At 40.1% G+C, this 14,610-nt stretch overlaps 1 protein-coding gene across 1 annotated transcript in view; it reads right to left on the bottom strand.

Annotated features, from left to right (window-relative positions):
- Window positions 1-14,610, bottom strand: part of DST (dystonin) — a 637,844-nt gene that overhangs the window by 430,223 nt on the left and 193,011 nt on the right. The window contains exon 6 of the mRNA XM_088455927.1: window positions 3,024-3,113. Within this exon, the coding sequence (XP_088312053.1) occupies window positions 3,024-3,113 (90 nt within the window). The remainder of the gene's footprint in view (window positions 1-3,023; window positions 3,114-14,610) is intronic.

Raw genomic sequence — 14,610 nt, 5'->3', positions numbered from 1 at the left:
CTTAAATGACACAAATGTCAATATTTGATTCCTGCACATACTATAAAAGAAGACAAAAAGAGAAGACCCTTTAATAAGCACACTGACTACATGCCAACATTGGCATTTTATGCTGTATAATCATTGTGAAGATGTCTCTTTACCTCCCCCCTCTCCTGTGCCACTTGTTTAGTTTTCTCATCTTGGCTGTACAATAGCCTGGCATTCCATTAATTACCTTGTGGTTGAGTAGTTGGAATGCTAGAAAACATGACTCTAATACAGTGCAACCTCTGCTGCACATGAAAAGTGAACAAATGGTGGATATAACATGCTCCCTTATATAAATACTCCAAAGATGATCACAGCAAAATGGGTGCAAATTATTTCCATACATATGTAGAGCCTTACACATCTAGATATGTGTACAGATCAGCATGTGCATATGCTCCTAATTCACAACAAGTCATCATCATTAGCATGTATTTGAACCTGCTCTATGGCAGGTGCTAAATAGTCTAACAGGTGTTTAAGGACCTAATTGCTGGTTTGAACTTTGCTTGCACCCCCACTCCACCTCTCCCGTTGTAAGGCTTAATGCTTCCTCAAAGTGCACCACCATGCAATCACACAATTGTGTGAATTTGAATGATGGGCAGGCGCAATGAGAGAAAACGCAAATTACGCCATGCCAATTGGCGTAGTGCTTCAAAGTAAGAACTCACAGAAATTTCTAAAGATGATACCAAATACCCACTTTGTAATAATACTATGTTTGCTGGTGCACTTTTAAGTTAGCTTGTTGTTTTAGTTGATATGATTTGAGAATTGCCATACATTGCACAATTCTACCAGATGGCACATGCACTGAGCAACAGGATCATAATCCATCAGGCCACAATAGTTGGCCAACGTGTGTGAGGGCTATTCCTGAAGCCTGTAGTAATGAATGAAGAGATTTTGGATTATCATTGGGCATCATGGTCATTTGCAGACCCCAGGTCATGTGATATCAGCCCTATGCCCGATATCACCTGCAATAATGCAGAATGTGTGGCCACAAATAACTGTGTGCAAACAAATATGATCACTTTGCTTGAGCATCGAGATACCAAACATGCATCAAATTTGCCCTCATGGGTAACTCAAATTGGACGACAAAGACTCAGTGAGGTGAAATTTTAGACCACAACCTAAATGTTATTCAATGATGTCACATGTCTGAATTTACAAGAATGTGCATAATTGCTGGGGCAATTCAGCTGTGTTCCTTGCTGTGAGTTTATTAGATGCCTGATGAGAATTAATTTTGCTGGATCAAATCATTTAAATGAGATAGCACTTCTGCCAGAGAGCACTAGGCACACTTCATTTGAGCTTTAGTAATAATAAAAATATTGAGACATGCAAAAGTGAGGCATGTCATAATAACAATTGATTTAGGCCAGCATGGAGAATTAAAAAAAAAAGAAAGAAAGAAATTAATAAATGAATAATAAATGAATAAAGAGGCGGTCATAATGTGCCAGCAGGTTTGATATCAAAGGGACATTTCTCTCTCTCCATCAAGCAGATTTCCAGTATCTATAATCTCACAAAGCAAGGAGCAGATGGATTGTCAGCAGCAGTGCCAAGGACAGGGAAAGGGAGGTGCAGTCTTACACGCACAATCAGAAATGTAGCGGCACATCTAGGCCCGATTCAGAGGTGGATACAGCTCTTGCATCAGAGTTGCAGTTGTGAATACACACAAATGCTAATATCAGCCCTTCCCCTGGTGTAGTAGCCTGCATCTGAATGTGCAAGGACTGGGACGCCCACTTTCAGCGTCTCTGCACACTGTAATACTGCCAGTCTTTCTTTAGACGCCAACATCAGCGCACTATTGACACTTGCACCAGCACTATGGCAGGTGCAGTTCCTCCATCTGCCTCTGACCTCCTATGGCTGTGGCTTTGCGTCTGTAAATGCAGTCGCTTGCATTGACACGTCCGCGACACTTCCATTACACACCCATGAGATGGACAATTTTTGAGAGCACTTCTAGCTACCAAGTGCCAGTCACCGCCCCATTTCTTATACCGGTTGTCACAATCGCAACAGCATTTGTGCACCATATGCGCCATAGATTCAGAAATAGCACAGTTGCAAAGAAATCACTCAACTATGTGAAGATCGCCATTACCTGAGGACTGCGTGTGACCCAGAATCAGGCCCTATGAACCATTGCAGGTATTTACTTGTTTGAGGTTCGTAAATGACCATTAATGATCAGAGAAAAAACTTCTCACAGATATCTGTATCTCTTGATCATAAGGTGCAGAATGAGGATTATTATTCTCGCTCTGCCAGTGCAAACTGATACAAGCTTTTGATTATTAAAGCCTGAGAGCTTGTTTTTTGGTTTTAGTTTAATTGCTAGAAAGTGTTTTGTTTTACTCATGTTGACGTGTATAGCATCAATAAATATTTAGAATTGTGGAGATAAAAATTTTGCCTCTAGGTAGCAATGTTTAATAGAACAAGGATGTACATACATTTAGGCACATTCCTTTATATTCTCTGGAAGTGTTTAAGGACATATTAGATATCATTTATTGGCATGATAGAGGCGCACCAAACTCCTACATCTCTAAAGTACTGTAGAACAAAAGCCCTGAATGTCCTTTCTCTATATTCTACTCTCTACTTTGTTGCATCTTTATCTGTGTGAATTGTATCTATTATGTTTCATCAACCAGCTGCAAATCCCTGTTAAATACATTATCTTCCCATACACCTATTTTCATGATTTTATTAGGTGATGGTTTTCTAGAATATTGGCTGAGGGAAACCCCAGAAGATTCATCATTTTACTTCTTATGAATAGTTTATGAAATGGACCCTAAAATGTGAAAAATGTTCTAGAAGTATTACATGTAAGTAACATATGTAACAGAATACAAGATGGGCATTATAATGCTATTTTTATTTTGCAATAAAGAAAGATTTAATTGAGAACTTTTCGTGGTACAGTATAAAGATGATGATAAAAGAAGGCTTACCAGGGTATCTCCAGAGAGTACTTCCAAGAGGGAGATTAAGTTATGTCCATCTCTCAGATCTTCATATAGGTCACCCACGTGTTTCCGTACCTGCAGAAGAAAGGAAAGCTATATATAAGTAACCCTATAACACCTGTGCTTAGCATGTTTTTTAGCTTTTAGGCCCCTAGGCTACCTCTATGATCTGCCCAAACCATACACAGATCTGCCCAAGCCACTTCTACACCATATAACGCACACCAATTTTCTGTTGAAATCATGAGGTACATTTACTAAACCTTACCAAATAGCAAGTAGTCACTTTATCGACAGACAATATGTCAATAAACTACATGTGGATGGGAGAATGATGACGCATCATGCCGACACGGTAGTATTGTTAGCTACAGCTTTCTTATAACATTGGCATAACAACTTTAAACATGCTTTACGATCATGTTTAAAGTTGTAGTGCCAAAATGGTTAATATGTTATAATTATCATTACAACCGTGTCAACATGATGTGTCTGCATTCTCACAGATAGTTGTTATCGTATTGCCTGATAAACTTATGTATCCCAGTGGATACATTGACCAATCAATTCTAGCTCTAAATTTTCTAGGATGTACTAGATAAATGATAGATAGAATCTGGTTGGTAACTATGGGCAACAGAACCACGTTTAGAAGTTTCGGTAAGTCTACCCTCCCCCCCTGCTGGCATTTACTCTGTATGTAAAGTTCATATATCTGTATTGTCAGAACTTCCAAATACGACACTTAATTATTACACTAGCAAATACAGTATTTTAAAAAAGTGCATTGATATATAAGATTATTACGGACCTTGAATAAAATAAAGTATGTCACATTTGTTACCAAATAAACAAAATAAAATAATGTTAGCTTGTTATATGGGAGTGTTGCTAATGCTTCCTGATTTGGGTCTTCTCGCCAAGTTTGGAACCTGGTTCTAAAAATATATCTCCTGTATTTTGGATTGCATTTAAGTCCCTCCCTCGTGATTTCAGGTGTGTCTCTCTTGGAAGTTGCAGGATTTTTTGGGTAGTCCCCAGCACCCCCAGAAAAGTAGTTGGATATCCCGCATCCTACCTAATTCGTAGTGAAATGGGCAGGTTGGGGAGATTGTACAGGAATTTGCGTGTCCGTATGGATGGTCGGGATAAAATGATGCAAATCACAAACATTTAGCCCCAACTCCTCCTCGCGGACCAGGAAAAAGCAGCTTTTTCACAGGATGGGGGTGGGACCTACTGACGTGGAGAGACTGGTCCCTCCCCATCCCCCGGAAGCTGTCAGCTATATCTCCTCTCCGAGTTTCTCCCAGAGAGGAGATCATTAAAATCAGCAATTATGAAATTAATGTTATTGATGTTAATAACAATATAGGTACAAAAACAGGTCCTGATTTGTCATTATCATTTTTTTTAAAAGTAAAAAACTAAACCAAAACACTTGAGGGTGGCTTTACTTTTACCAAAACCAAAACAGTGGTTTGCACAAGTCTCTAAAATATATATATTTAGGATTTTAATACACTGTCTGAAATTGCCTACTACAAACAACCGATAAGATGGTTGCTCAAATTTCTTTCAGATATGTATTGATCAACACAGTAAGGTATATGTACTAAGTGGAATTTATCTAATGTTATTTGCTATGTCCATGATAATTAGTTAGTGGTAAACCTGTTACATTTATTCCACTGTTCCTACTTTACTAATGGTGTAACCAGCGCAGCTTCTATATATTTGTTTGACCACAGACAAACCCGCCGAAAAAAACGGCGATGGTTGTGACAGGCGAGGTACGTAAAACGCATGTTCTGTGTGAGCTATCTGCTCATTCAGAGGCAGATGATTCACAATACATAATAATAAAGAGGTAGATAACTTTGACAATATATTACAGTGAAAATGTATTACTTTTATTAAGAAAGCAATATCATGTACTAATTATTTAAAAGGGGCAATGCTAATTAATAGTTAATTGGTGTTTAAAAATGTTGTTATGACAGGACAACATTTATTACTTGATGGCTATATAAATGGTGCCGAATAATAACTTTTTATAAATGTTTCTCATCATATAAAAAAACATTTTGAAACACCAGTTTGTTACCACTTAATATTGTCCCTTTAAGATAATAAATAATATTGCTCTTTTAGTAGCGTTTCACTACAATTATTGATTTGAATATTGAAGAAGTGGCTGTGACTCACTAATTCAGGGCAATTTATTCTACCAATAGGGATAGATCTCTGATTTATTGCATTTCCCTTTCCTATACAGAACGCGGCCCCACTATTTTCATTTGTGTGATTACCACTATCCATAATTTCATACTCTTTAACTCATTATTTTTGTCTCTCACCTGGGGAACATTCTTTGCTTCTCCTTCCTCTGTATTTGTTTTTCTCTACCACTACCTAATGCTCAACTTCTTACTGAGTACATTACCTATGTTTTACGTTGTATTCATTTGGTAATGGTATTTGATAATGATACTTTTTAACATGGACATAGGAGTGTCACTCTAGCTTGGGTCTTGCAAACTCCAATCTTTCATTGTCAGTTTGCAAACAGTAATGTTTAACTGAATTGTTCTTCCCCATAACATTGATCCGGTGGGAAACCCTGCACTATTGAACAGAGAGAAGGCTTCATCATAGTGCAGATAGAGCTATCCTAGCCCTCACATATTATTGCCTTGACATTGACTGCCAGGCACTTGTCTACCTTAATCTCCAACATGTCCCTCCCTCCCTCCCACCTACTTGACTGACTGATTATTACATTGGATGGCTGCAATCATGGGAAAAAAGTACAATGAGCGATACAACATTGAGTATAAAGAACATCACTGTAACCAGCCCTGGAAGAAGTGGGTTTTTGGTTGCTGCTGTTCCTGATATTCTGGTTCATTTGCCTGTCACCTCTGATCCTGATTCCTGTCTGAGCTCTCCTTGCTGACCTGGATTGCCTGACCACGCTCTGTCTACCACTAATACAGACCCCAGCCTGTCTACTGAGTAACCTGCCCTGACTTTAGCTCATCCATATAAGTCTTGTACTTTGGCAGCTGCCCTCAATCCCTTGTTGTTCTCACAGTATACAGTCCTCCTGCTTTTCACCTACACTCTGTCACCATATAAGGTTTATCAATATATACCCTGCTGGAACCTCACATGGAAAATGAGTAATAAAACACCTGACTACAATTGTAAAGTGCTGTGTATGCTGATCTAAACAAATATAATAATTTATTCTAATAATTATGATTCATGGCCAGGTCACTGCTCTTAGTGTGATCTATAATGTATTAACCCAACCCCCATAAACCCACAATATGATACGGAATTAGTACGTAATGCCGCCAGATCTATTCCCGGGGTACCAAATACAGACGCCGGAAGCCTGAACAGTGAAGATCCCGACTAGGGCTGGTAAGTACCCTAACCCCCCACTCTCCCCCCCTAACCCTCCTTTAGTGGTGCCTAACCTCCCCCAGTGCTGCCTAACCCCAACCCCCCTTTCCCTAGCTTAACCCTAACTCTCCCTAGGGGTGCCTAACCCTAAGTTCCCCCGGAGATGCCTAAGTCTAACCCTCCCCCTCCCTCCCCCGCGGCTAACAGCTAGAAAGCCCTTGCTGACCTTTGTTTGTGATGCCGGGTGTCAGGAATTAGACGCCTATCTTTAGTCCCTGGTCGAGCTTCCAGCGTCGGGATTCCGAAGGGCGGCATTCCGGGTGGCGGTATCTTAGGGGTAGGGGTTAGGACTACTTACTGTAAGGCTTCGGCATTGTAACCAGGGCCGGATTAAGGGCCACATGGGCCTGGAGCTCAAAATGTTCAAGGGCCTATATTGAGAAGGGGAAGAGCTGTAAACAGTGCTGTGTGGGTGTGGCCAGAGCCAGGTGGATGTGTACAGCCCATACACTATCAGCCCCACCGTCACCCTAAATACATAAACATAGAAAAAAATACATCATTTTATGAGAAAACTAAAAAAAAAAACACATTTTAATACTTAGAATTTATTGCTGACGGTGCGACCAGCTAGGCAGCTGGCCATCATCATGCTAATGATGGGCCTATTTTTATGTGGGGGCCTGGAGCTGTAGCTCCATCCGTCCCATTGTTAATCTGGCCCTGATTGTAACCTGGTCGGTATGCCAGTATCGGGATTCTGACCGACTGGATCCTGAGCGCCAGCATCCGGTACCCAACCAATCGCCAGCAGGACTATTAAAGATTTTTTTTCTGATCTTGATTGGCACAACCCTCATGATAATACACTGAAGTGTTAAAAGTCACGTGATAGCACAATAAAGATAATAGTATGGTATGTGGTGTCACCATACTGTGACATCTTGGAAATGCCCAAACCTGCATCTTGTGTCTCAGATTGCACACTGGCTAGGCTGCTCATGGCAAGGCAACATGAATTATTGGAGTTCGAACGGGGCATGTTTAAATAAATATGTAAGTCCACTCAGCTCTTATGTCCATTCATGACATGAGTATCACATATAAACAATAACATTTAACTACTAATAGGGGAATTCAATATGGGAGCGAAAACATCGTTTTTGCGTTAATATCGCACCTATGACGTCATTATCGCAGGTTTTAGTTTTACACCGTATTCAATTTCAAAGACTTTTCGCAGGTTCGAAAAGTCTTTGATAAAAAACGAGGATAACTTTTCACCATTGAATAGGTGTCGAAAAAAAGTGCAGAATTGTGGTTTAGGGGTGCCGGCTTAAAAAAAAATAGCCTGCACCCCTGGGAATGACATTTAAAAAAGAACTGTGTCAAAAAAAGTTTTTAAAAAAAATAGGGACACCCCAAAAAATTAATTTCAAAATTGGGGTGAAAAAAAAAAAAAAGGGAAAAAATTGTTTAACAATAGGCAAATAGGTTCAGGGCTATTCTACATGTATGCGGCAAGTGTTTTCTAGAATAGATTTATAGCGGCAGGTGCACAATTGCAGAATTTTTAAAAACTTACTTTAGGGACAGTACCCATTTTCATGTAGACCAAATTTGATCGGACCACGCTCTTCTGCATCACTTCTTCAATGTCCGGAAAAAACACCTGCTGCGGCTATTTAAATCCCAGACTTTCAATTACAGGCTAAAACGGGGGTACCCATAGTAATCCCCCATGTTTTTACAACTTTAGGGGGGTCCTACAATTTTTTTAAGGAAAATTTCGTAACTTTACGCAAATCCCACTTCGCAGGCTCCTGTTTTCGTTAGTTTCATATTGAATACGGGGATAAGCGGGCGCGCGCCCAATACTTTAACGCAGGTAAAAGCTCCGATATGAAACGTAAACTTCGACAGCGAAGTTTACGTTTCATATTGAATACCCCTCTATGAGTGTAGTTTTTTTTCTGCTTCTAAGCAATAATTATGACTACCTACCACATACTGTATATAATTGTCATATTTTTAAAATGTTGAATTTCAGCTTCATTTTTGAGTGTGGTGAATTTAATGTTCTAAAAATGAACATGAAAAGTAACATGAGTCACATGGAATGACCCCCTATATACAGTCCATACATAACTTTACCTACTTTCTCTTTCTTTACTTTGACATCCTCTTGACCCTAGGACAACATTTCTGTGTGACTGGATCATACAGCAGACCAAAAACCCCTACAATTTGGCTGGACCGATATGCAATATGAGGCACTTATCTTTGTGTATAAGTGCCTATTTCATTATAGATTGTAAGCTTGTGGACAGGACCCTCTTACCTATTTGTCTGTCTGTTATTACCAAGTCTTGTTTGATTACTGTTTTTTACCCAATTGTAAAGGGCAACGGAATATGATGATGCTAAATAAGTAACTGTTAACACATCAATAAATTTCACAGTTATAAAAAAAAAAAGCCAAGTAATGTGTTAAGTACTTGCAGCTGTTGTACAGCAATGAAAAAAGTCTTGTCTGGGCCTGGAAGCACCTGCAATGGACTATGGTAGACTGGAAGGTCTTGCTGATTAATGAAATGTAAAATGTTTATTTCATCATGCAGGTTTTGTATGTCATCGAGTAGGTGAAAGTGTGTGTGACGTGATTAAGCCCAAAATATAATAGGACCATGTTTTGCTATTAAAAGCATTGTCCTTTTAAATGTCGGGCTATATGTTGTATCCCAAAAGTGAATAACCCTTGGATACAACATACAGCAGAACTAATCTGTGTTACATCTAAGGACAACAAAATAGAAAAAGCTCATACATAAAAGCGCCGTTTACCTACAATCAACACTACCTTGAACACAGATCTGTTTATCAAAATGTGCATGACAATCTGTATGATATCACAAAATAGAAACGTTTTTTTTATGATGCACCAATATAAAGGGATGCTACTCTGGCCCGGAAAGAGCCCCTGTAAAAAGGGGGTGTGGCCTAATTGAGAGAGGCGTGGCCACGCCCCCTTAGGTTAAAAACAGTTTTGTGGCGCTGCGCGCTGGCGGCGCAGTGAGTCCCCTCAGCCCAGAGCATAACCAGTGGGGGGTGCGATCAGCTTGATCGCTCCCCCCACAGGCATAGGAGACTGCTGTGGCTGCTTCGTAGCAGCCGCGAGCAGTCTCCCAGTTCAGCCCAGTACACATCAGCTGTGATCTAAGAGGGGGGGAGGGGTGCTGGACCCGGGCCCCTCCAGCAAGCCCGGGCCCAGGTAATTAGTACCCACTCCCCCCTGCCCATCTCTGCACCCCTGGTGCTACCCTGTTTGTTGACCTGGATTCCCTGACCACATATACAGACCCCCTAGCTTAGAAATGTTGCTTTAACCATTCCCCTCCTTTTCCTTTCCCCCCTTTTATTATAATAATAATAATTATTATTATTATTATTATTATTATTATTATTATTTAAGTAATAGTCTTTACTTAATTTTTAATGTTTAATAATGTTTAAATGTTTGTGATATTTACATTAAGTTCCTCTTTATGATTTTATTTATGTGACTCTGGAAACAAATTCATCCAGCTGCACTTGTGGAGACAAGTACTTAATGGTAAGTTCCTAATTGCCTGTTACACCAAAATTATAAGCAGTGATTTCTATAGGATTAGAGACAAAGCTAAAGTAAAACATTAGGGGGTATGTATAGTATTTAGAATTGTTAATGCTTTATTGCTTCGGTGTAGAGTTCAAATACACTGCAGAAAATGTTTCAAATCAGCTAATGGTGTCTTTTTATAGTTACTTCCATTCAAGTGCTATTTTGCAAATAATCTCACAGTGTACAAGGTTATACACAGACCTAATGTTAAGCCACAAAATCAGTACCCACAATGGCCACACACATAATGGGCTTGGATGTGAAAGATGTCAGGATAACAAAGGTCATCTTTCGTCTGCATTTAAAAACATGTCTTATAAATTATGCAAGCAATTCTGATCAGGTGACCATTGGGCATTGGAACCATATGCACTGTTATACTGGGGCCATTTGTCCATTATCACTGCAGTATGTTTGCCCATTACATGAGTGTATTATCGGGGTCAATCCAATTAGGTGCGAATTGGGAGAAGTGAGGTGCGAGTTTCTGTTTTCTCTGCAAATTAATTTTGCAATCCAATTACAGCAAATCACATTAAACCAGTCAGAGTAAATTCACATTTTTCCATTCGCACCTCCCTGAGGTTGAGAGATGGGAGGAAAAATATTTTTTTAAAGTTAAAATGTCGGGACACCATGCAGAACCCCTAGGACACCACCCTTCATAACTAATTAGGCAATTGGAAGATTCCAATTAGCTTAATTAGTCCAATAATTACATGTCATTTTTTGTGGTAAAAAAACAATAAAAATATCCATGTATTACACCAAAATCAATTTTTTTCATTTAGTTTAGGTACCCAAAGTTAATTACAGTATTTTTTTAATTGCAAAATAATTGCTTTTTATAATTTTTCTTTAAAAAATAAAATAAAAAATAAGTGCCCTCAAAGTACCCCATAATCACCTTTTTGGGGGGCATTTTTCGTTTAATTCGTTTGAGATTAAACTAAAAAAGTTTGTTTTTTATATTTTATTTTTTTGCATTTTTTTTTAAAGCACAAATCAGCCATTTGACACCATTTAAAAACCTTCAGTACTTTCCTTATGCCCACAGTCTTCTATATGGTCCTGCTAACGAAATTATCAATTTTGGGGAGTCCAGGAGGGTCTCCTCACTTTTTTTTATGCACTTGTCTCACACTGCATTTGGTAGTCAATTCGTAACCCCACCGCTGCAAGTACTGCAAATAGGTATTTTAATTGGATTGGAGAATTCTCAGGTGCGCACTTTTGTGCGAAGGCTGCAAGTTTCATGAAACAAACTTGCAATTCACACGTAATTGGATTAACCCCATAATGGGAGGGAGAAAGCATATTTACATGTATACAAATGTAGCTTAAGAAGGTCTATAAAGTTCTCAGATGGGGAATACACAATGGGGTACATGTATGTAATACGTGAGCTGGGGACATACAGTATTGAGGGCCTCATCATGCCAACAATAGTACAGGCCATTGCACAAACACAAAGCTAAAACAAAGTAGCTTCACTCATAAACACTTGCAGTATTCAGCCTGTCAGTGAGCATTCCTCCTGCAGTAGTGTATGTATCTACATACTGCCCTAGGCAGCACACAGAGATAAATGCTGGAAATCCCTGCTTTCATGATGTACCGCTGGATGATGTCACGGACTGTCTCCCAAGACACACTGATGTTTACATGGATACCAAAACGCATTTAGTTTGCAATGTTTATATAACTGTGTCACATCTTCGTTTTTACCATCAAATTATGAAATCATTATTATTACACATTATAACTTATATGGACACAAGTTTAATTGCAAATACTCTAATCTGCATATACATTTATTAAAATATTTTTTTAAAGTGAGGGGGGTATTTTTAGCAATTTCTCAAAATGATAACTCCCAGGAGTGGGACAAGCATTAAATAATATAATAATCCTAGAGAAACATAAATACTAAATGTAATATGAATGCATAACTAGTACTTAAGAAAAACTATTAGTAAAACAAACAAATGTATAACTGGCAGAGGAATAAACTTTAAAAGTTCCAGATAAGGAAAAATTCCCTATTCAGTAAATAGTAGTGGTACCAATCCCTATTCAGTAAATAGTAGTGGTACCAATCCCTATTCAGTAAATAGTAGTGGTACCAATCCCTATTCAGTAAATAGTAGTGGTACTAATAACAATATGTTCACCCCAATGGATAGAATCTGGAAATTCCAAGACTGCATCCTACCACGGCTTGCGGCTTGTCTTATCAGAGCTGTCAGCGGCTTTCTCCCCAGCTGCAATTCATACGCTGCGTAGTGCTAGACCGCTGGGCCTCCTCCAGTACCGATACTCCATGAGCATCATATTACTGCTACAGCTGCCTCCACTTTGTAACCTACACGTTCCGGTGGAGTGACTTCTTGGAAATGCACGATTTGATTCACTAGTAGGATCTAAAACTTCAAGAGCTATTAATTACAACTACAATTACCTCCCCTCCGCGGCTTATACGCGTCAGTGGAGCAGCTTCTTGGACTTGACGGATTTTATTTATTGAGGGTGAATGGTTTATGAAGCTACAAGGCCTCTAATGCCTGGGCATCAAGCTCTCTCCAGATTTTGTCAAACCAATGTCTCCTGCCAGGCTGTTGTCACTGGCTGGAGAGAACTTTGATTGGCTGCCTGCATTCTGTGGAATTCAAGAAGCAGACATCACTCTTTCAGAAAGGCTCAGTCCAGAGGTTGAAACACGTTAGAGGTGGACTCACAGGTGTACTGAACACTGGGCCTGATCCACTACGGAACGCAGCTGCGAATGCAATAGCGATTACACATGCAGTTCAACTGCGATAGTATGCTAATTAATTGCTTTCGCAATGTCGACGCTGCACTACATAAGGACGCCCACTTTACCTTACACACATCCGTAATGTTTAGCAAGACTGCAAAAACCAATGGTACAATCGGGTACCATTGCAGTCTCACGCACACTTGCACAAGCCCTGACCTTACTCAGAAATTGCTAACTTCCACGCACACTATGAGTCCTCAAGCTGCGTAAGGCATCACAGTAGATAATTTATGCACGCCCCTGCAACAGCGTTCAAACGCACTGGCACGCCTGCTTTCGGCCAACCAGCCCCCTGTTACCACCCCCAAATAGCACTTCCTGTCAATCACTCTGTGATGGGTGTGCGTAGTCACTGTGATCGCAGTCCCAATCGCAGTGACTGGTTCGCGCACGCGCATTGCCATGCATACGCATGCGCAGAACGCAGCAATCGGCCGATTGCGTGTGTATTAACAACTGCGTTCCTTGTTGAATCAGGCCCACTATTCAGGACATTGGAGTTGCAGCTTTTGGGCACCATCTGTAACATGGTATTATTAATTGGCTCTTAAGATCTTCAATCAGCGATGCACAGAGACCTAAGCTTATACAAGGTGATGTGGACAGCAGACGGCGGGTGGGATATTTGATTACCATCAACCGCAGCCCCCACCAATAGTTTATGTGGGACAGTTCACCTAAAGATCACCATTAAAGGTAACCATTACATCGCAGTGACTCTGAACTGTTTCCGCTCACTCATTCATTCATTCATTCATTCATTCAAGCAATAGCTGTATACAATTTCTCACTCCAATATGGTGGAAAAATACTAACAGTCAGTGTGAGGGTTATACGTGTGGGAGCCACTTTGGCACGAGGCATTGGAGGCTCATGCTGAGTTGGGCTTAGTGCAAAATATACTAATCTGGACTACACATGCCCACAAAAAATGGCATATATGTATGCTTATAGAGGAAGGGCAATGCATATGCAGACCAAGCATAGTGAGGGTGTGTTTGTGTCATCGCACACTGAGGAAGAGCCACACGGCGATGTATACAGTACTGCACCTGGCACTGATCGGGAAGTCTGCAGGAACATCATTACACATAGATCTGCAAATTTTTATTTTTAACAAATATGCGGGAAGAACAAATTGTATGTGATACACACACACACACAAAATATTTGTCTATCGTATGAACAGGGCCAGTGCCATCATTAGACAGCTTTAGGCAACTGCCTGAGGGCGCCAGCCGCTGGAGGGCACCGCACACTGCCACTGAATCTGCATTATTAAAAATTTACATTGAGCTAGCATGGCCGCGGCATGGTCAAGGCAGCCACAGGTGCTCCTGTCAGTCACCTCAGCACTGCACTGCGGTGTACCGGTCACGCCAGTGCTTGGTCTCCTCTCTACCCGCCCAAGAGAATCATTTCTTTGTATTACGGGTTAGGCTGCAATGAAGATTAGACTAAACTAGGAGTGTCGACATTCTGACAAATATCAGCATTATGTTAATGCTGACTGAGAATGTTGACATGTTAAATATTGACATTCTGAACATGTCCGATGACATGGTCTGAATGCCGCATTCAGACCATGTCAACATTATGGTGTCGACATTACCAATGTTGACATTCTGAATGTCGACATTTCATATCACACTCCAGAGAACACAGAGTACTAGGGG

This window comes from Taudactylus pleione, unplaced genomic scaffold (assembly GCF_031769625.1).
Source record: "Taudactylus pleione unplaced genomic scaffold, aTauple2 ptg000678l, whole genome shotgun sequence".
Lineage (NCBI taxonomy): Eukaryota > Metazoa > Chordata > Amphibia > Anura > Myobatrachidae > Taudactylus > Taudactylus pleione.
This window is presented reverse-complemented; position numbering and strand designations above follow the sequence as displayed.